The 23,311-nt window shown below is 47.3% G+C and overlaps 1 protein-coding gene across 1 annotated transcript in view; it reads left to right on the top strand.

The window, feature by feature from the left end:
- Window positions 1–3,503: 3,503 nt before the first annotated feature.
- Window positions 3,504–23,311, top strand: part of LOC141060473 (uncharacterized) — a 190,916-nt gene continuing 171,108 nt past the window's right edge. Inside the window, 10 exon segments of the mRNA XM_073556738.1 lie at window positions 3,504–3,645; window positions 4,781–4,957; window positions 5,041–5,164; window positions 5,245–5,306; window positions 5,479–5,581; window positions 16,849–16,994; window positions 18,879–19,055; window positions 19,139–19,262; window positions 19,343–19,407; window positions 19,626–19,887. Of these exon segments, the coding sequence (XP_073412839.1) occupies window positions 3,568–3,645; window positions 4,781–4,957; window positions 5,041–5,164; window positions 5,245–5,306; window positions 5,479–5,581; window positions 16,849–16,994; window positions 18,879–19,055; window positions 19,139–19,262; window positions 19,343–19,407; window positions 19,626–19,887 (1,318 nt within the window). The 5' untranslated portion in view covers window positions 3,504–3,567.

Below are 23,311 nucleotides of genomic sequence, written 5' to 3' on the forward strand. Positions count from 1 at the left end.
ACACGGCTCCATGGTGAAGCCCTTCAGTCCTCTCCTCACACGGCTCCATGGTGCAGCCCCTCAGTCCTCCCCTCACACAGCTCCATGGTGCAGCCCCTCAGTCCTCTCCTCACACGGCTCCATGGTGCAGCCCCTCAGTCCTCTCCTCACACGGCTCCATGGTGCAGCCCCTCAGTCCTCTCCTCACACAGCTCCATGGTGCAGCCCCTCAGTCCTCTCCTCACACAGCTCCATGGTGCGGCCCCTCAGTCCACTCCTCTCACAGCTCCATGGTGCAGCCCCTCAGTCCTCTCCTCACACGGCTCCATGGTGCGGCCCCTCAGTCCTCTCCTCACACAGCTCCATGGTGAAGCCCTTCAGTCCTCTCCTCACACAGCTCCATGGTGCGGCCCCTCAGTCCACTCCTCTCACGGCTCCAAGGTACGGCCCCTCAGTCCTCTCCTCACACGGCTCCATGGTGCAGCCCCTCAGTCCTCTCCTCACACAGCTCCATGGTGCGGCCCCTCAGTCCTCTCCTCACACGGCTCCATGGTGAAGCCCTTCAGTCCTCTCCTCAAACGGCTCCATGGTGCAGCCCCTCAGTCCTCTCCTCACACAGCTCCATGGTGCAGCCCCTCAGTCCTCTCCTCACACAGCTCCATGGTGCGGCCCCTCAGTCCTCTCCTCACACGGCTCCATGGTGCGGCCCCTCGGTCCTCTCCTCACACGGCTCCATGGTGCGGCCCCTCAGTCCTCTCCTCACACGGCTCCACTGTGCGGCCCCTCAGTCCTCTCCTCACACGGCTCCATGGTGCGGCCCCTCAGTCCTCTCCTCACACGGCTCCATGGTGCGGCCCCTCAGTCCTCTCCTCACACGGCTCCATGGTGCGGCCCCTCAGTCCTCTCCTCACACGGCTCCATGGTGCGGCCCCTCAGTCCTCTCCTCACACGGCTCCATGGTGCAGCCCCTCAGTCCTCTCCTCACACGGCTCCATGGTGCGGCCCCTCATTTCCCGCTTCTCTTCTCCAGCAGCTTCCTTCTATTTTGGTTCTTCACTATCCAGACGAAGCTGAAGTTGGTTTCTTATTCGGCTAATTTTTACTTTCTGCTTTTTTCAGGTTTTTCAATAAAAATAAAACATTCTAAGTATACAATAATATGCAATCATGTGTCCTTTAGTGAATACACTTAAAAACAGATAAAAAAAATAGAAGGCTGGCACAAAAATGGGCATCAAAGTGGGCACTGGGGTATGGTATTGAAGGGGTTAAATGGCTTTGTGCCACTGATCTGACACCTGATTTACATACCTACTGATGCCCCACATGAAATCCATGTCTCTCCAGCCTGGCACAAATGGGTTATCGGCATCAGAACTGGCATCAAAGTGGGCAAATCACCCATTTTCACAGATTCAAATCTTCGTACTATCCAGCACAGCAGAGTCCTGCAGACACTGAGACACCTGGAGCTCCGCCTCTGATCATGTGACTGCCCCCCATGTGACTGATCACATGACTGTGACGTCACGCAGGTCCTGTCCGCACACGGCGGGGCAGCTCTGCAGGTGGAGGTATGTGTGTGTTTCTGTCACTCGCTTCTATGGCGCCACCATATTCCTCAGCGCTGTACAGACATTATCACAATCTAATTCCCCATCAGTCTCTGGAGCGCGGGAGGAAACACGGGGAGAACATACAGACTCCCTGCAGATGGCGCCCTCCTCCTGTTATTGGGGAGGATTAACCCTTTATGCGGCTGATGATGGGAGGAGTTGTAGTTGTTATTCTCTGTGTGGTAACATCTGATGTCACATGACCGCTGCTGTATTCAGTCTCCAGCCCCCAGGACTCTCCTGTACCTTCCTCCCTATGACGTGTCCCCTCCGGGCTCCTGTACCTTCCTCCCTATGACATGGCCTCAGTGTGGCCCCTCAGGGCTCCTGTACCTTCCTCCCTATGACATGGCCTCAGTGTGGCCCCTCAGTGCTCCTGTACCTTCCTCCCTATGACATGGCCTCAGTGTGGCCCCCAGGACTCTCCTGTACCTTCCTCCCTATGACATGGCCTCAGTGTGGCCCCTCAGGGCTCCTGTACATTCCTCCCTATGACATGGCCTCAGTGTGCCCCTCAGGGCTCCTGTACCTTCCTCCCTATGACATGGCCTCAGTGTGGCCCCTCAGGGCTCCTGTACCTTCCTTCCTATGACATGGCCTCAGTGTGGCCCCTCCGGGCTCCTGTACCTTCCTCCCTATGACATGGCCTCAGTGTGGCCCCTCAGGACTCTCCTGTACCTTCCTCCCTATGACATGGCCTCAGTGTGGCCCCTCAGGGCTCCTGTACCTTCCTCCCTATGACATGGCCTCAGTGTGGCCCCTCAGGGCTCCTGTGCCTTCCTCCCTATGACATGGCCTCAGTGTGGCCCCTCTGGGCTCCTGTACCTTCCTCCCTATGACATGGCCTCAGTGTGGCCCCTCTGGGCTCCTGTACCTTCCTCCCTATGACATGGCCTCAGTGTGGCCCCTCAGGGCTCCTGTACCTTCCTCCCTATGACATGGCCTCAGTGTGGCCCCTCCGGGCTCCTGTACCTTCCTCCCTATGACATGGCCTCAGTGTGGCCCCTCCGGGCTCCTGTACCTTCCTCCCTATGACATGGCCTCAGTGTGGCCCCTCAGGGCTCCTGTACCTTCCTCCCTATGACGTGTCCCCTCCGGGCTCCTGTACCTTCCTCCCTATGACATGGCCTCAGTGTGGCCCCTCAGGGCTCCTGTACCTTCCTTTCTATGATATGGCCTCAGAGTGGCCCCTCAGGGCCCCTGTCCAGCAGCCCAGTATTCCTCTGCTCGGCTGCCCGCTCCTGGTCTGTACCGGCCCCTTGTCCTCGGTGTCTCCTTCACATCGGTATTTGGACTCTCCATAATCCGCAGAACACATCCCCTCTGTCTCCATGTGACACTTCTGGGCGTAGCGATCTCCTCCTCACTGTGTGATCTCCTCTGTTCGGCCTCTGTCGCTCCTTCCTCTTCTTGCTGTTACCGCTGCTGCTCTCCTATAACAGTGACTGGATGTGACGCTCGGCCGCTCTTACTGGGCCTCTATGGACGGGGTCTGCACAAATCCTGACCCTAAGCCTCTATTGTGGTCAGGAGTTAAGGCGGACCCCTGGAATACATTCACGGCGTGGCTGCTGGCCGGTGGAGCGAGCTGGCAGAGAAGAAGTATGATGAGAAATCAAAGTCAGGAGGTGAAAGTCCGGGACAGAATGCAAAACAAAGAGCGAACTACAAGTGATAACCAGCGCTCCGCTGTAAGACACAGAATCCCTGCTGGGTGGCACCATAAGTCCCAGCAACACTAAAGTTATATAGGAACATGTCACTGCCTGCACACAGTGCAAGAGCGGCGCCACCTACAGGCAGAGGTCACGGGAGAGGATAGAAATGGGGGTTAGTTTATAAATGTTTCTCCATATTGTTTCCTATGAAGTTTATGTTGTTTTAATCTCATATTTTCCATTCAGGTTTCTCCAATAAAGGATCCTCTGCTGAGAACGTCTCTGTGGGAATCTTCCTGATTAATGTGTCAGGGATGAATAAGGACAGAGGCAAGATGGCGGAGAGGATACTAAACCTCACCCTGGAGATAATCTTCCATCTTACCGGAGAGGTGAGAGGCTCTGATGTCATCACATGACCTCATTATCTATGTGAATAACAGGGGATATGACCGGAGAGGTGAGAGGCTCTGATGTCATCACATGACCTCATTATCTGTGGGAATAACAGGGGATATAACTGGAGAGGTGAGAGGCTCTGATGTCATCACATGACCTCATTATCTATAGGAATAACAGAGGATATGACCGGAGAGGTGAGAGGCTCTGATGTCATCACATGACCTCATTATCTATGGGAATAACGGGATATGACCGGAGAGGTGAAAAGTTCTGATGTCGTCACATGACCTCATTACCTATGGGAATAGCAGGGGATATGACCGGAGAGGTGAGAGGCTCTGATGTCATCACATGACCTCATTATCTATAGGAATAACAGAGGATATGACCGGAGAGGTGAGAGGTTCTGATGTCATCACACGACCTCATTATCTATGGGAATAACAGGATATGACCGGAGAGGTGAAAGGTTCTGATGTCGTCACATGACCTCATTATCTATGTGAATAACAGGGGATATGACCGGAGAGGTGAAAGGTTCTGATGTCATCACATTACCTCATTATCTATGGGAATAACAGGGGATATGACCGGAGAGGTGAAAGGTTCTGATGTCATCACATTACCTCATTATCTATGGGAATAACAGAGGATATGACCGGAGAGGTGAAAGGTTCTGATGTCATCACATGGCCTCATTATCTATGGGAATAACAGGGGATATGACCGGAGATTTGAGAGGCTCTGATGTCATCATATGACCTCATTATCTATGGGAATAACAGGGGATATGACCTGAGATTTGAGAGGCTTTGATGTCACCACATGACCTCATTATCTATGGGAATAACGGGATATGACTGGAGAGGTGAGAGGCTCTGATGTCACCACATGACCTCATTATCTATGGGAATAACAGGGGATATGACCGGAGAGGTGAGAGGCTCTGATGTCACCACATGACCTCATTATCTATGGGAATAACAGGGGATATGACCGGAGAGGTCAGAGGCTCTGATGTCATCACATGACCTCATTATCTATGGGAATAACAGGGGATATGGCCGGAGAGGTGATGGACTCTGGAGATGTCTGTAGTGATATTATTAATGTCTCCACACTCAGGATTACACAGTAGTGAAGACCTCTAGTGATCGCTGTCAGGCTCCTGTGTCTGAAGGACGGAGAGGAACCCTGAGCCCAATCCCAGGGCCTCTACCTCACCCCCGGATACATGAGGACATCAATGACCAGAAGATCCTAGAACTCGCCAACAAGATGATTGAGCTGCTGACTGGAGAGGTGACACTGCTGGGAATGCTGGGACATTATACAGGACAGCACTGGAGGATTCTGGGTGATGACGGTATCATTGTGTGTGTCAGGTTACTATAAGGTTTCAGGACGTCACCGTCTATTTCTCCATGGAGGAGTGGGAGTATCTAGAAGGACACAAGGATCGGTACCAGGAGGTGATGATGGAGGAGCACCGGCCCCGCACATCACCAGGTAATAGACAGGACTAAATACACACGGCCTCTAATTCTCTGTATGTAATAATGATGTCAGTCCTGTCTGTGTCTCCTCAGCTCTCTCCAGTAAGAGGACAACCCCAGAGAGATGTCCCTCTCCTCCTCCACAGGACCATCAGGTAGATGGAGATCTCCCTATGATGTGTAGACGGCTGTGACGTCCTTGTGTTCAGTCTTGTTTTCTGCTCCAGTATTATATGTTTTATACTTGTGTAATGAGAGCGGTGGAGACGCCATTATTCCCGGGGACTTCTCCGATCATCGGGGACTTTTACAATATTTGTTTTTCAGCTTTTGCATCCAGATAAAGATCTGATCAATAGTAATGGTTCCGAGAGAAATGTGAGGGGCGATCAGCGGTTTAGAGAGGAGACCCCTACAGATCACTGCCCAGGTGAGGGTCTTTTGATGAATATTCACTTTCAGCACAATGTGAATTGATAATGATGTGCTCCTGTTATATCTGAGGTCACAGGTTGTCATTTATAATGTGGATGATAATACTGTATATACTTGTGTATAAGCCGATCCGAGTATAAGCTGAGGCACCTGATTTTGCCACAAAAAAGTAGGAAAACTTATTGACTCGCGTATAAGTCGGATATGCATGGCTCCTCATCCCTATCCTTGTCTGCATTGCTTTTCCTCCCTATTCTTTTATGTGTGGCCCCCATGAATAAAGCATAAAAAAACAAAAAGCCTCCTACTTACCTTCCCTGTGCGCCCTTGCAGCATCTTGTTCCTGCACCATCAGTTGCTGCGGCCGAGCGATCACTTTTCCCCGCTCATTAATGAATATTCACCTCTTTCCACGCCTGTGGGTGTGTAGAGAGGTGAATATTCATTATCTTAATGAGCGGGCACATGTGGAAGCTGGCGGCTGCTGCTGACACTGTGTTCGCTATAAAAGAAATGAATATTAATTTCTCTTTAGCAGTGGGCACAGTCTTTAGCCGCAGCAGCTGGCTCCTGCCTCTGTGACCGGTTGCTCCCCCTCCCCTGCCGTCTTCTGGGACAATGACTCGTGTATAAGCCGAGCGGGATGTTTTCAGCATAAAGAAAGTGCTGAAAAACTCTACTTGTACACGAGTATATACGGTATACAGCTGGAGATGAATTATGCTTATGTGAGCGGCCAATTTCTTCATCATCTGATGTGATTGTGCCATTGATCTGGTGCCAGGGTCTAAATTGCCTAAGGCTCGATTGTTCAACCTTTCTGGTCCTGAGCTGGTTGCCATGAAGGAATATATATCTGAGAGCCTCCGCAAAGGACATATTCGCCCTTTTGTGTCTCCTATTGCCGCAGGGTTCTTTTTTGTAAAAAAAAAAAAGACAGTGGCCTTCGCCCATGCCTTGACTTTCAGGAACTATAAAATCACGATAATAAACACATCCCCTTTCAGTCACTCCCGATTTGTGTAACCAATTGTCCTGGGCCAAATGGTTTTCTGAGTTGGACTTGGGGGGGGGGGGGGGGGGGGGGGCTTATAACCTTATCCGGGTACAGGAGGGGGATGAGTGGAAGGCGGCGTTTCTTACCTCTGAAGGGTTATTTCAAAATCTTGTTATGCCGTTTGGTTTGACCACTGCTCCTGCAGTCTTCCAAAACTTCATTGATTATGTGTTCTCTGATTTCATTGGGTGGTTTGTGGTCATATACTTAGATGATATTTTAATCTACTCATCCTATAGGGTCTTCAGCGCTTCTTGAGATTTGCTAATTACTACTGGAGGTTTATTAAAGGGTTTTCACATGTGGTCAATCCCCTCACTGACTTGACACAAAAGGGGGCTGATGTGAAGAACTGGTCTCCCTCAGCGGTAGCGGCATTCCTGACTCTGAAAAATTGTTTTATGACTACCTGGTTCAGCCAGATCTATCTAAACCCTCTGTGGTGGAAGTTGACGCCTCTGAGGTGGGGGTGGGGGCGGTGTTGTCCCAATGGCCCGCCACATTGACCAGTCTGAGACCTTGCGCCTTCTTTTCTAAAGAATTCTCCCCGGCAGAAAAAAATTTCGATGTGGACATTCGGGAACTGCTGGCGGTGAAGTTGGGTTTTGAGGAATGGAGGGAGGCATTTTTTGGAGGGGGCTGCTCATCCCATTACGGTGATTACTGATCACAAGAACCTGGCGTACATTGAGTCTGCTAAACGATAGACCCCGAGGCAGGACCGATGGTCACTTTTTTTTTTTCCCGGTTCCAGTTTTCAATCACTTTTCGTTCACGATTCAAGAATGTGAAGGCTGATGCCTTGTCCTGGATTCTGGATCCGGTTTCTCCTCCTGAACCTCCATTCTTCAACCAGGGGTGGGGGTGGCTGATGTTTTGTGGGGGTTGGAATGGGAGATTCGAGAAGCTCAGTCTCAAGCTCCCTCATCCAAACCGGTTGATAAACTGTTCCAATTCAGTTTTGACTCGGGGTTCTTCGAGAGTTCCATGATTCGGTTCTAAGTGGTCATCCTGGGATCTTGGCTACGGGGGGGGGGGCATCGCAAGGGTATTTTGGTGGTCCTTGCTTTTGTCTGATGTTAAGAAGTTTGTGTCTGCTTGTGTAATCTATGCCCGCGCTAAGAGCTTTTCATAACCGTCCGGCCAGGGAATTGGTGCCTTTGCCAGTTCCTGATAGACCATGGACACATTTGTCCATGGATTTTATCACCAATCTTCCTCCTTCCAAGGGCAATACCGTTGTAAGGGTAGTTGTGGACAGATTTTCTAAACAAGCACACTTCGTACCCATGGTGGCTTTGCCTTCTGCGGAAACTTTGTCCAGGTTGTTTGTACAGCATGTGGTTCGTTTGCATGGGGTGCCCTTGAATGTGGTATCTGATCGTGGAGTGCAGTTTGTGTCCAGGTTTTGGAGAGAGTTTTGCAAAATGCTGGGTGTTGAGTTGTCCTTTTCGTCTGCATATCATCCGGAGACCAACAGCCAGACTGAGTGGACCAACCAGTTGGAGCAAAAGCTTAAGGTTTCTGTGGCGAAATTGGGGCCTAAGTTTATCGGCCCTTATGAGATCATGGAAGTGGTTAACCCGGTGGCGTTTCGGTTGCGTCTTCCTTCGTCTTTTAAGATCCCCAATGTGTTTCATAGGTCCCTGTTTAAACCGTTAGGGGCTGTTGAGGAAGGATCAGTGAATCCTTTGCCACCCATTTTGGTGGATGGGCAGAAGGAGTATGAGGTGGAGCGCATCGTGGATTCCCGGATGGTCCGTTGTTACCTTCAGTATCTTGTTCATTGGAAGGGATATGGTCGAGAGGACCGATCTTGGGTTCCTGCACAATCAGTTCACGCCGCTGGTGCGTTCTTTTCATGCTTGATTTCATGTGAAACCTGGGGTTCGGTGGCCCCCATTGAGAGGAGGGTACTGTCATAACTCAGATCGGGGTGGTTTTGGCTTCATCTTGGTCAGGTCAGGGTTAAGTCTGTCTGCCTCTCTTTGGTTCTGGGGCGGCTATTTAGTGTTGGTAGTTCCTGGGTCCAGTATCGGTGATACTTCGTCTACTCGGTTTGATGTCGCTGACCCAGATTACTTTCTGTATCGTTGTTCCTCTGCCTGTGTTTGTTTGCTGTATATGACCCAGTTTGCCCCCTGACTTTTGTCTCTGTCTTTCTGCTCAGTACTGATTCGTCCCTCCTGGGAATCTGACCCCTTGGCCTGCCTCTGGTTACTCATCTGTCTTGTCCCTGGTTACCTCATTCCTGTCTGGCGTCTGACCCTCGACTTTGCTCTCTGACTACTTTATTGGTTTTGTCCTTTGTATTCTGTGCCCTCAGCCAGCTCCCTGTCCTGGCGTGGGGTAGCTCTGCCCCCTGTGGTCACGTGACTGGCTAAGCTCAGGTCCTGTGTGCACTGCGCTCCTCGGTCTCTGCACACTAGGGTGACCGCAAAAAATCGATGTTGGAATTTTGTCCGTCTGGACCCCACAAAACGATTCCCCTTTCCAGATATTGAGAGAGCCAAAATTTGAGCTCGATCAAACGACGTTAACCCGTGCCGCTCGTCGCTCAAAGTTTGAAAAAAGCCAAATTGAGGTATTTTAAGATTTAGGTATTTTGCATAGTCTGTTAGACTATAAAGAATGTGACAACAACATTGCAGAAATAGCCCTGACCAAATCTTCGAACCATTAGTGGTATTTGAATGCAGAGTTGGTGGGATTATCGTTTTTTGATCCCACCATTACAGACAATGAAAAGTTGTTAATGGCTAATAAATTGCTCAGTAGCACAGATGAACCATCAGAGCACGCTAGGGTTGGAAATCCAAAAGTTAGGAAAGAAAAATTAAAAGAGGTAGGAAGTATCCGACTTTAACGACCTTCTGACAAAAGATGAAGAACAAAAGCAATATGTCCTGCAAGTTGTAAGCAAATGCCGAGCATTATATTCTGACGTTTCAAAAACTACTTTAACAAAAGCTCTAGAATAGATTAGATAACTATGTAAAATGATCAACTCATGTAGGTTAGCGTGCTCTGATGGTTCATCTGTGCTACTGAGCAATTTATTAGCCATTAACAACTTTTCATTGTCTGTAATGGTGGGATCAAAAAACGATAATCCCACCAACTCTGCATTCAAATACCACAAATGGTTCGAAAATTTGGTCAGGGCTATTTCTGCAATGTTGTTGTCACATTCTTTATAGTCTAACAGACTATGCAAAATACCTAAATCTTAAAATACCTCAATTTGGATTTTTTCAAACTTTGAGCGACGAGCGGCACGGGTTAACGTCGTTTGATCGAGCTAAAATTTTGGCTCTCTCAATATCTGGAAAGGGGAATCGTTTTGTGGGGTCCAGACGAACAAGATTCTGACATTTTTTCCCCCCCATATGAGATCCGGTCACCCTACTGCACACTAGTGATGAGCAGTCCAGCTCTTTTTGGTGATCCAGCTCTTATAGCTCCGCTCACCAAAAAGAGTCGGCTCTTTTTCGATCCTAAATGGATCCCTATTGCATGTGTGCTCAAGCATCCGAAACCCCGCCCACCTACCGCTTAAACCCCACCCACTTTATAGGGACCAATTAAATTACTGAATGGGCAGAGTTTTGTTCTGGTGGGCGGAGTTACGTCTGTCGAACGCCGGGATTTTACTCCCAGTGAGAGCCATTCAGAGATTTTAGTGGCTCTCACTGGGGTGCAGGCTCCCATTATTCACAGCAGGGAGCCGGCTCTTTGTGTCGGATCGTTCGCGAACGACACATCACTACTGCACACCCTGTCTATTGGCGCATGTTCCTTGTTAACCCCGGTGACACTGTCACTACAACATGCTTTTTAGAGATCGGTTGTGGCCACTTTTGGATTGCCTCCACTTTGTCTTTTTGTGGATTTATTTCACCCCTTCCAACGATGAGCCCAAGTACTTTGCCTCTTCTTTCCCGAGGGTGCACTTCTTTGGGTTTATGGTAAACCATGCCTTCCCCAGTGCATCGAGCACCGCCTGGACCTTCTGCAGGTGACATACCCAATCCGGGCTGAAGTTCACGATGTCATCTAAGTAAGTGGTCGCATACTTGTGAGGGACTAGTATACGGTCCATAGCCCTCTGGAAGGTAGGTGGAGCGCCTTGTAGTCCGAACCTCACCTGGGTATATTGATAGCACCCATCAGGTATAGAGTAGGCTGTCTTCTCCGTGGCACTTGGAGACAAGATAATTTGCCAGTACCCTTTCATCAGGTCCAGGGTGGTGATGTAGCTGGCTGACCCTAGCCTCTCAATAAGCTCATCGACCCGGGGCATCGGCTATTTGTAAAATTTGGACACCACATTGAGCTTCTTGTAATCGTTACAGAAGCGCCACTCTATCCAGTTTCGGCACAAGGATAGTAGGGCTGGACTAGCCGCTCTTTGATGCCTCGATGTCCAGGCTCAACATTCTCTTGGAGACCACCTCACGGCAAGCTCCAGGAATCCAACGAGGCCTTTGGTTCACCTTCACATGTGGTTCCGTCAGGATATTGTACTCTACAACCTGTGTACATCGTTGTTACTCCGAAAAAAGATCTTGGTTCCTCTGAAGCAGCTCACGGCACTCTTGTTTCTGGGCCGGCGACAGTGTCCCTGCCACCGTGACATCCACGACTTTGCATTCAGGATGGGCCCCTAGGCATGTTGCTTCTTCCAGATCCCTGTCTCACCACATTTTCAGCAGGTTAATGTGGTACACCTGGTGTGGTTTTCTTCTTCTTGGTTGGTACACCTTGTAGTTGATGTCACTCAACTTTTCGACCACCTCATATGGCCCTTGCCACTTGGCCAGTAATTTACTTTCAATGGTGGGGATTAGCACCAGCACCCAGTCTCCAGGGCTAAACTGTCTCAGTCTTGCCGATCGATTGTAGACCCTTGCCTGGGCTTGTTGTGCTTGGTGGAGACTCTCCCTCACAATCAGCATCACAGTCGCGATCCTGTCCTGCATCTGGGCCACATGTTTGATAACGCTTCGGTGGGGTGTTACCTTCGATCCCATATCTCCTTTGCAAGTCCAGAAGACTTCGAGGGTGTCATCCGTATAAAGGCTCAAACAGTGAGAACCCCGTAGAGGCCTGTGGGCCTTCTCTCTGATAGAGAACAGTAAAGATGGCAGGAGGCAATCCCAATCTTGAAGACAAAGGATTTTTCCAGCACTGGAGATTTTTCCATAAAAAAAACATCATCTTTATTCAGGAAATCTTCATTTTTAAAAAACAATACATTCGGGGGAAGCCCCCAACGCCTGACGCGTTTCAGACCTGAAGCGGTCCTTCCTCTAAGGCATACAGACTTAAAATCAACAATTCCTTTATATGTTCTCAACCATTGCAAAAGCACATTTGGCTAATTAAGGAGACCACTTCCATTTAACTATTTAACAACCAATACTATTTTCCTAGAATGTGGGCACACAAAAAACGCATGTCACTGTTATAATACCGCATAAAGTGCATATCTGCATGCTAATTTCATGTGCATCGCTTATTGTGAACGGGTAAAGTTAGCTGAAGATCTACAAACTTTAAATTCTAAAAAACCTTTTTTTTTTCATATATTGAGACAATAATATAAATACAATGTACCAAAATCTCCTGAATTCGTGCAGATATCTCAACCAAAAAAATGCATGAAAAACTTTCTACAATAAAGGTTTAGAATATGATCTCATAAAAACAAAAAGCACGTAATAGCACCTAAATGGCGCAAAGAATATGTATACCTATTTTCATGTATATATTGAATTGATCAATCACTACAGCATATATATATTCAACCCTATTACAGTGAAAATTTAAACAGAAAAAAAGGTGTCTTTAATTTTCATATATAAAAATGCATTAAGAAAACTTCTAAAAAATTGTTACAAGAACTTATACCTGGAAAGGGTTAGGAATAATTTAATAGAAATATATAAGAGCATTTCTATAGTTGAGACCTTCTGGGTAACGCGCATTCATGGCCAATATCCAAAAAGCTTCCCGACACTGAAGCGTGCGCTCCTAGTCACCTCCCCTAATCGGTCTATTCACCCTTTCAATTCCCTTAACCCTTAAACCCCGTAAGTCCCCACCATGCATATCCAAAAAATGTTTTGATAAACCCAAGATATTTTTCCGACTTGCTGCGGACACTGGATTTGCAGTGGTGATATGCTCACTCAACCTTTTCTTTAACCCCTTTCTGACATCTGACGTACTATGCCATCCATGGTACCCGGGCCCGTATCACCGGGGATGTGATAGTACGTCACCGCGACGGGTGGAGCGCCGCTGATCGCGGCCGGGTGTCAGCTGATTATCACAGCTGACACCTGGCACTATGTGCCAGGGGCGGTCACGGACCGCCCCCGGCACATTAACCCCTGGCACACTGCGATCAAACATGATCGCAGCGTATTGGGGGCATAGGGAAGAATCGCGCAGGGAGGAGGCTCCCTGTGTGTTTCCCTGAGACCCTCAGAACAGCGTGATGTGATCACGCTGTTCCGAGGGCCTCCTCCCTTCCGGGCCCCTGATCCAATAATAGCCGCGGGGGCCTTCAGGGTCCTGCAGGGAGGCGGCTTTCTCAGTGCCTGCTAAGAGCAGGCGCTGAGAAAGCCTCCTCAGTGCCTGTAAGATTGCTGATCTGACACAGTGCAATGCAAAGTGTCAGATCAGCGATCTGACACTTTATAGTGATGACCCACCCTGGGACAAAGTAATAAAAAAAAAAATTCCCTAATTCTTTTTTTTTTTTTTGTAAATTAAAAAACAAACCAATAAAAGTACACATATTTGGCATCGCCACGTCCGTAATGACCCGCCCTATAAAACTGTCCTACTAGTTAACCCCTTAAAAAAATAAATAAAAAACAAAGCAAAAAACAATGCTTTATCATCATACTGACTTTTTTTATTCCACAGTAGCCTTCTCACACTGGCTTTGTACCCATTCTGCAGAATATCTTGCAAGAACTAATACACCCCGATCACATCTATGGAGCTTCGCAACTTACAGGAGTTTTACAACCCCAATTTCATGTAAGCAATTTCCAACTTACAGGAGGCTACAAACTCCAATTGGAATTGTTGACAATCCGAGTCCCCAAATCAGTTCCTAAAATAACATTAACACTGGATTAACAAGGTTACTGAATATGATGAAAATTATTCAGATACAGACGATTCCCAGAGATCCTTTGACTATACAAAATCCGTCACTTCCCCCTCAGTCCGGGATAACTGGTAATGCTCCTGTTGAAGCCTAATGCTAAGATGGAGGACTTACTTAAGGAGTTCCAGACTCCGCCGTGCACGGTTTACAGTCCTCCCCGGTGAGGGAAAGATGATGGATTTCCCGGCCAATGCACCAAATGTCAGTGGAGTTTTAGTCTTCGAATTAGAAATCATCCAGACCTGAATAAGTAAGATGATTTGTTCTTTATTGATCATGCCGGCATGGAGAGAGAATGACGGCCGCACCAGATGTGAGCAGTCACCTGTCTGCCCCAATACAGAGTCTTTGAGTTTAAATAGAATAAACAGAAGGGCGTTCAAAATACAAAGTTTGCAAAGTAGTACATATGCTGGAATATGCTTATCTCCGTTCTGTACATCTATGTCTCTTTGGAGTAATTTTAATATATTTACTAATAAACTATATTTTATTCTTGGTCTGGTACTTCCCTTTCTTTGGGTAGATCATCTCCTTTTGGAAGTTGACATATTTATGATCTCTCTTTTGGATTTGTTACCAGAGAAGAGAAAGGGATGACATCTTTATTTGTATGTAAGATTAGGAAAGCCAGCTAAGCATTCACAAATGTTACACCCATGACGGCTCAATACATCAGCTGAATAGTTTCTAAGTCTAGAAACTTAAATGTCATATATGCAATTATTTATATATATATACAGTACAGACCAAAAGTTTGGACACACTTTCTCACTCAAAGGCTTTTCTTTATTTTCATGACTAAGAAAATTGTAGATTCACTCTGAAGGCGTCAAAACTATGAATTAACACATGTGGAATTATATAATTAACAAAAAAGTGTGAAACAAGTGAAAATATGTCTTATATTCTAGGTTCTTCAAAGTAGCCACCTTTTGCTTTGATTACTGCTTTGCACACTCTTTGCATTCTCTTGATGAGCTTCAAGAGGTAGTCACCGGAAATGGTCTTCCAACAGTCTTGAAGGAGTTCCCAGAGATGCTTAGCACCTGTTGGCCCTTTTGCCTTCACTCTGCGGTCCAGCTCACCCCAAACCATCTCGATTGGGTTCAGGTCTGGTGACTGTGGAGGCCAGGTCATCTGGCGTAGCACCCCATCACTCTCGTTCTTGGTCAGATAGCCCTTACACAGCCTGGAGGTGTGTTTGAGGTCATTGTCCTGTTGAAAAATAAATGATGGTCCAACTAAACGCAAACGGGATGGAATAGCATGCCGCTCCAAGATGCTGTGGTAGCCATGCTGGTTCAGTATGCCTTCAGTTTTGAATAAATCCCCAACAGTGTCACCAGCAAAGCACCCGCACACCATCACACCTCCTCCTCCATGCTTCACGGTTGGAATGAGGCATGTAGAGTCCATCCGTTCACCTTTTCTGCATCGCACAAAGACACGGTGGTTGGAACCAAAGATCTCAAATTTGGACTCCTCAGACCAAAGCACAGATTTCCACTGGTCTAATGTCCATTCCTTGTGTTCTCTAGCCCAAACAAGTCTCTTCTGCTTGTGGCCTGTCCTTAGCAGTGGTTTCCTAGCAGCTATTTTACCATGAAGGCCTGCTGCACAATGTCTCCTCTTAACAGTTGTTGTAGAGATGTGTCTACTGCTAGAACTCTGTGTGGCATTGACCTGATCTCTAATCTGAGCTACTGTTAACCTGCGATTTCTGAGGCTGGTGACTCGGATGAACTTATCCTCCGCAGCAGAGGTGACTCTTGGTCTTCCTTTCCTGGGGCGGTCCTCATGTGCGCCAGTTTCTTTGTAGCGCTTGATGGTTTTTGCCACTGCATTTGGGGACACTTTCAAAGTTTTCCCAATTTTTCGGACTGACTGACCTTCATTTCTTAAAGTAATGATGGCCACTCGTTTTTCTTCACTTAGCTGCTTTTTTCTTGCCATAATACAAATTCTAACAGTCTATTCAGTAGGACTATCAGCTGTGCATCCACCAGACTTCTGCACAACACAACTGATGGTCCCAACCCCATTTATAAGGCAAGAAATCCCACTTATTAAACCTGACAGGGCACACCTGTGAAGTGAAAACCATTTCCGGTGACTACCTCTTGAAGCTCATCAAGAGAATGCCAAGCGTGTGCAAAGCAGAAATCAAAGCATAAGGTGGCTACTTTGAAGAACCTAGAATATAAGACATATTTTCAGTTGTTTCACACTTTTTTGTTAATTATATAATTCCACATGTGGTAATTCATAGTTTTGATGCCTTCAGAGTGAATCTACAATTTTCATAGTCATGAAAATAAAGAAAACTCTTAGAATGAGACGGTGTGTCCAAACTTTTGGTCTGTACTGTACATACATAAAAGTAAGGACTTTATTATAGTTATTATAACAAAAAATAAGCTTTATTGTAATTCTTGCAGGAATAAGGAATCATGCACTGTAACTTAGGATGGAAATAAAACAATATTTGCATAAATCAATAGGACAGATGCTAAGTATAAAGTTTGTAAAATATGTTGTTAGCTAGCTTTACTCTGCACTTTCAATGTCAGGCTTGTCTCAGGGTACAGCTCACTAAATGCTTCACATCATATTTCTTCACAGTCTATGAAGAGGGGAGGAGGGAGGGAGCATGTTTGTGCTGAATACATCCACGGCGTGGCTGCTGGCCGGTGGAGCGAGCTGGCAGAGAAGACGTATGATGACAAATCAAAGTCAGGAGGTGAAAGTCCGGGACAGAATGCAAAACAAAGAGCGAACTACAAGTGATAACCAGCGCTCTGCTGTAAGACATAGAATCCCTGCTGGGTGGCACCATAAGTCCCAGCAACACTAATGTTATATAGGAACATGTCACTGCCTGCACACAGTGCAAGAGCGACGCCACCTACAGGCAGAGGTCACGGGGAGGATAGAAATGGGGGTTAGTTTATTAATGTTTCTCCATATTGTTTCCTATGAAGTTTGTTATTTTTATCTCATATTTTCCATTCAGGTTTCTCCAATAAAGGATCCTCTGCTGATAACGTCTCTGCGGGAATCTTCCTGATTAATGTGTCAGGGATGAATAAGGACAGAGGCAAGATGGCGGAGAGGATACTAAACCTCACCCTGGAGATAATCTTCCATCTTACCGGAGAGGTGAGAGGCTCTGATGTCATCACATGACCTCATTATCTATGGGAATAACAGGGGATATGACCGGAGAGGTGAGAGACTCTGATGTCATCACATGACCTCATTATCTATGGGAATAACGGGATATGACCGGAGAGGTGAGAGGTTCTGATGTCATCACATGACCTCATTATGGGAATAACGGGATATGACCGGAGAGGAGAGAGGCTCTGATGTCATCACATGACCTCATTATCTATGGGAATAACGGGATATGGCCAGAGAGGTGAGAGGCTCTGATGTCATCATATGACCTCAGTATCTATGGGAATAACAGGGGATATGACCGGAGAGGTGAGAGGCTCTGATGTCATCACATGACCTCATTATCTATGGGAATAACGGGATATGACCGGAGAGGTGAGAGGTTCTGATGTCATCACATGACCTCATTATGGGAATAACGGGATATGACCGGAGAGGTGAGAGGCTCTGATGTCATCACATGACCTCATTATCTATGGGAATAACGGGGGATATGACTGGAGAGGTGAGAGGCTCTGATGTCATCACATGACCTCATTATCTATGGGAATAACGGGATATGACCGGAGAGCTGAGAGGCTCTGATGTCATCACATGACCTCATTATCTATGGGAATAACGGGGGATATGACTGGAGAGGTGAGAGGCTCTGATGTCATCACATGACCTCATTATCTATGGGAATAACGGGATATGACCGGAGAGGTGAGAGGCTCTGATGTCATCACATGACCTCATTATCTATGGGAATAACGGGGGATATGACTGGAGAGGTGAGAGGCTCTGATGTAATCACATGACCTCATTATCTATGAGAATAACAGGGGATATTGTTATGATGAGTCACCGAAGGAGGAAAAAACAAAATACCAGCTAAGTCCAGAAAAACCAGAGAGGTTGGCAGCTATCGGATTGCAGACCCCTGAACCTATCCACAACAACTAGCAGTAGCCGTGGGGGGTTCCTACGGTGCCCTAGACCCCTCGATCACAGCCGGAGAACTATATAGCCTAAAGACAGAAAGGGGAAAAACTAAACTGCCCCAGAGCAGACCCCAAAGCAATAGGCAGCCCCCAACATATAATGACGGTGAAGCAAGATGAAAACACCAACACAGATAGAAAGATAGGTTGAGCAAATGATGGGGCCCAAGCTAACTACATAGGACAGGATAGGAAAGCTGCTGTCAGCCATCCGCAAAAACCCTATCAAAATGAGCCAACCGACTGATAGGAAAAACAGGCCCTGAAGTCGCTAGGCTTCAAAAGACTATATCAGCACTCAGGTATATTCTGAAGACAGAGCAAAATATCAACAGATCAGAGACAAAAATGGAATTCAACTCACCCCCGGCCGGGGATGGCAGAACTCCCCAAAGAACAAGGCAAAACAAAAACAAAACTGAGGAGTACAAAGCAGAGCAGAAAAACTTAGCTTTTAGATGCAGGAATCAGACTGGTCTCCAAGAATCCAGCAGGAAAATCACCAGCCAGGAACAAGGGCGTCGGCAGCCTTATATCCAGTCCTCAATTCCAGCCACCCAATCATCATCTAGCTGCCCAGGTGTTTGGTAATCAGTCTCACTACCTTCCTTCACTAGAGGAGAGTGAGAGGCTCTGATGTAATCACATGACCTCATTATCTATGGGAATAACAGGTGATTGGACCGGAGAGGTGAGAGGCTCTGATGTCATCACATGACCTCATTATCTATGGGAATAACAGGGGATATGACCGGAGAGGTGAGAGGCTCTGATGTCATCACATGACCTCATTATCTATGGGAATAACGGGGGATGTGACCGGAGAGGTGTTGGACTCTGGAGATGTCTGTAGTGATATTATTAATGTCTCCACACTCAGGATTACACAGTAGTGAAGACCTCTAGTGATCGCTGTCAGGCCCCTGTGTCTGAAGGACGGGGAGGAACAATGAGCCCAATCCTGTGGCCTCCACCTCACCCCTGGATACATGAGGACTTCAATGACCAGAATATCCTAGAACTCGCCAACAAGATGATTGAGCTGCTGACTGGAGAGGTGACACTGCTGGGAATGCTGGGACATTATACAGGACAGCACTGGAGGATTCTGGGTGATGACGGTATAATTGTGTGTGTCAGGTTCCTATAAGGTGTCAGGACGTCACCGTCTATTTCTCCATGGAGGAGTGGGAGTATCTAGAAGGACACAAGGATCGGTACCAGGAGGTGATGATGGAGGAGCACCGGCCCCGCACATCACCAGGTAATAGACAGGACTAAATACACACGGCCTATAATTCTCTGTATGTAATAATGATGTCAGTCCTGTCTGTGTCTCCTCAGTTCTCTCCAGTAAGAGGACAACCCCAGAGAGATGTCTCGCTCCTCCTCCTCCACAGGACCATCAGGTAGGTGGAGATCTCCCTATGATGTGTAGACGGCTGTGACGTCCTTGTGTTCAGTCTTGTTTTCTCCTCCAATTTTATATGTTTTATACTTGTGTAATGAGAGCGGTGGAGACGGCAGGATCACAGCTGACCACAGACATCACATGTCCGGATCTTCTCACCATTATTCCCGGGGACTTCTCCGATCATCGGGGACTTTTACAATATTTGTTTTTCAGCTTTTGGATCCAGATAAAGATCTGAACAATATTAATGGTCCAGAGAGAAATGTGAGGGGCGATCAGCGGTGTAAAGAGGAGACCCCTAATGTGAGGAGCGATCAGTGGTGTAAAGAGGAGACCCCTAATGTGATGGGCGATCAGTGGTGTAAAGAGGAAACCCCTAATGTGAGGGGCGATCAGTGGTGTAAAGAAGAAACCCCTAATGTGATGGACGATCAGCGGTGTAAAGAGGAGACCCCTACAGATCACTACCCAGGTGGTGAGTGTCTTTAGATGAATATTCACTTTCAGCACAATTTGAATTGATAATGATGTGATCCTGTTATATCTGAGGTCACAGATTGTCATTTATAATATAGGTGATAATACTGTAAATACTCATGTATAAGCCGACCTGAGTATAAGCTGAGGCACCTGATTTTGCCACGAAAAACTAGGAAAACTTATTGACTTCAGTATAAGCCTGATATGCATGGTTCCTCATCCCCATCCTTGTCTGCATTGCTTTTCATCCCTATCCTTATATGCGTCGCCCCCATGAGTAAAGCATAAAAAAAACTCCTACTTACCTTCCCTGTGCGCCCTCCCAGCATCTTGTTGCTGCGGCCGAGCGATCACTTGTCTCCGCTCATTAAAGGAATGAATATTCACCTCTCTCCACGCCTGTGGGTGTGGAGAGAGGTGAATATTCATTACCTTAATGACCGGGCACACGTGGAAGCTGGTGGCTGCTGCTGACTCTTTGTTCGCTGTAAAAGAAATGAATATTCATTTCTCCTTAGCAGCGGGCACAAGCTTTAGCCGCAGCAGCTGGCTCCTGCCTCTGTGACCGGCTGCTCCCCCTCCCCTGCCGTCTTCTAGATGATCTTGTTGAAGCTGCTTCACACCTCTTTCCTATTCATCACATGCGCTGTGTTGTGCACACGCTGCAGCTGGCAATAAGAGACAGTCTGCAAGAGGGACATGCTGGATCTTTGATTAGCAAAGTGAGGAAATTGGCTATTGCTGCCGGAACCCCGAAAATTGATTCCTTCTTGAAGAGACGTGCTGGAAAAGGGGCAATTGTGGATCAAGCCACTCGAAGGGGGAGCACCTATTTAATGACTGAAGGATTGCTTGAGCTGAAACCCTTCCTTGTAGATATGGCCGACCGTCAGGTAACAATACATGAAGGTCAATGGACACAGGTGGCTGAAATGAAGGAATTGCTTCATCACCCATTTACAGTGACTAAAAAGTTACAAGCTGAGGATTTACACACGTGGTCAAAATTGTTGGTACTCCTCGTTTAATGACAGAAAAAAACACTGGTGACAGAAATAACTTGAATCTGACAAAAGTAATAATAAATAAAAAATGTATGAAATTTAACAAATGAAAGTCAGACCTTGCTTTTCAACCATGCTTCCACAGAATTTTTTTTATAAATAAAACTCATGAAATCGGCCTGGACAGAAATGATGGTACTCTTACCTTAACTTAATATTTTGTTGCACAACCTTTTGAGGCAATCACTATAATCAAATGATTCCTGTAACTGTCACTGAGATTTCTGCTCCTCTCGACAGGTATTTTGTCCACTCCTCAAGAGCAAACTGCTCCAGTTGTCTCGTGATTGAAGGTTGCCTTTTCCAGGCGGCATGTTTCAGCTCTTTCCAAAGATGCTCAATAGGATTTAGGTCATGGCTCATAGAAGGCCACTTCAGAACAGTCCAATGTTTTCCTTTTAGCCATTCTTGGGTGTTTTTAGCTGTGTGTTTTGGGTCATTATCCTGTTGCAAGACCCATGACCTGCGCCTGAGACCAAGCTTTCTGACACTGGGCAGCACAATTCTCTCTAGAATTCCTTGATAGTCTAGAGATTTCATTGTACCCTGCACAGATTCTAGACACCCTGTGCCAGATGTAGCAAAGCATCCCCAGAACATAACAGAGCCTCCTCCATGTTCTTTTCTTGATATGCTTAATTTTTTCATCTGTGAACATAGAGCTGATATGCCTTGCCAAAAAAGTTAAATTTCCAGTTCACCACCTGACAGCATCATGGAGGACGTCCTTCTTATCCTCATTGGGACAGGAAACATTGAGAGGTTAAAAGGACCCTCCCCGTACCTCCCTTCAGTGTTTGTTCCTGTCCCACTAAAGATAGGAACGACGAGAGCTTCTATTCTTGACTGTATCGGGCAGATTGATGAGGATCTGGGGGCCCGGCCTTCCTTTCCCTCCTCAAGAGATCTGCGGCTGACACCCTTCCTGGGAGTCCCTCAGCCTACCTCACTGTAGCGCTGCTACTGAGGAATGGGCCGCTTCCCCCTACCTGGGGACTCTCTGCTCCGACGCTCTGCCCCCGGCATGCTATGGTCCACGGGACGCGCCTCCGGCTGCTCCCTCCCTGCGGCAAGTCGTGGCTCCATGGCTCCAGTCGCGTCCTCCCTATACTTCCGGGTTGCGGCCGGCAATTGTCTATACTTTATGGCAGCGTCACCTCTGCAGGCTGGGCAGAGGACTTCCGGGTCGTGGTCAGCTGTGCACTCCAGCATGTGTTTCAGGAGGCCAGCTCTACAGGAGATGTGGGTATCGTATAAATAGGGTCATTTTATTGTGCAGGCTGCCCTACTGTAAGCGGGGACTGCTTCCTTTAGCTAGCATGGAGGATTCCACTAAAGCAGAGATTTGGCTCAGAACAAAGCCAGGGGCACGTGAGTAGGCTTCCAAAGCATTACCACCATTAGCCCCTTCCCTACACTTAGAAACACATAGCCTGTACTCTGTGTATTCTAGGGGGAGAAACCTGCCTTGACAGCTGCCAAGAAGGATAGCAAAAAATCTGGAAAAAATAAAAAATGCCATATCTGTACTGCTAAACTACCTGAGACCTGGCAGAAGCACCTCTGCGATGCTTGTACTATGAAGATTGTCGGAGAGGAACAAATCTCTTTAATGGCCAATATGAGATCCATCATAAGGCAGGAGGTCCAAGCATCTATCTCGAGTCTAGGGTATCCTCAGACCATGCAATCGGAACCTCAGGGATCTCGGAAGAGACCGAGAGAGTCTGACATATCCTCTGAAGACGAGTTATCAGAGGGATCCGACCAGGATGAGGGGAAAGCCATTATTGATCCACCGGAAGGGGGGAAGAAGTACCACTTTCATCCGAGGACACAGATGAACTCCTCCGTGCAGTGCGAGATACTATGCAGGTGGAGGAAACCCCAAAGGCCTGCTCTGTACAAGACGAGATGTTCGGCGGTCTATGTTCCCAGATGAGTAGAGTGTTCCTGGTTAATGCCCACATCCAATCAATGATCCTGAAGGAATGGGAGGACGCTGAAAAAAGGCTGGTGATCCCAAGAGACTTCAGATTCCGTTTACCCTTTGATTCGGAAGCTGTCAAGACCTTGGAAGATATTCCCAAAATAGATGATCCAGTGGCCAAGGTGGCGAAAAGAACTTCTATCCCCTTTGAGAACTCCTCCATCCTGAAGGAGCCTATGGATCGTAAAGCAGACGTACTTCTGAAAAGAACCTGGGAGACTTCAGCAGCCATAATACGGGCCAACATTGCCGCAAAATCGGTGGCTCACTCTATTCACTTATGGGTGGACGACTTGGAAGAGCGATTCGCAGCCAAGAATGGGTCATTGTGAAATGCAGCTTGAAGGGCTATTTGGCTAAAGACT

The sequence above is a fragment of the Dendrobates tinctorius genome, unplaced genomic scaffold (assembly GCF_039654945.1).
Source record: "Dendrobates tinctorius isolate UK_male_01 unplaced genomic scaffold, ASM3965494v1 ptg000237l, whole genome shotgun sequence".
Lineage (NCBI taxonomy): Eukaryota > Metazoa > Chordata > Amphibia > Anura > Dendrobatidae > Dendrobates > Dendrobates tinctorius.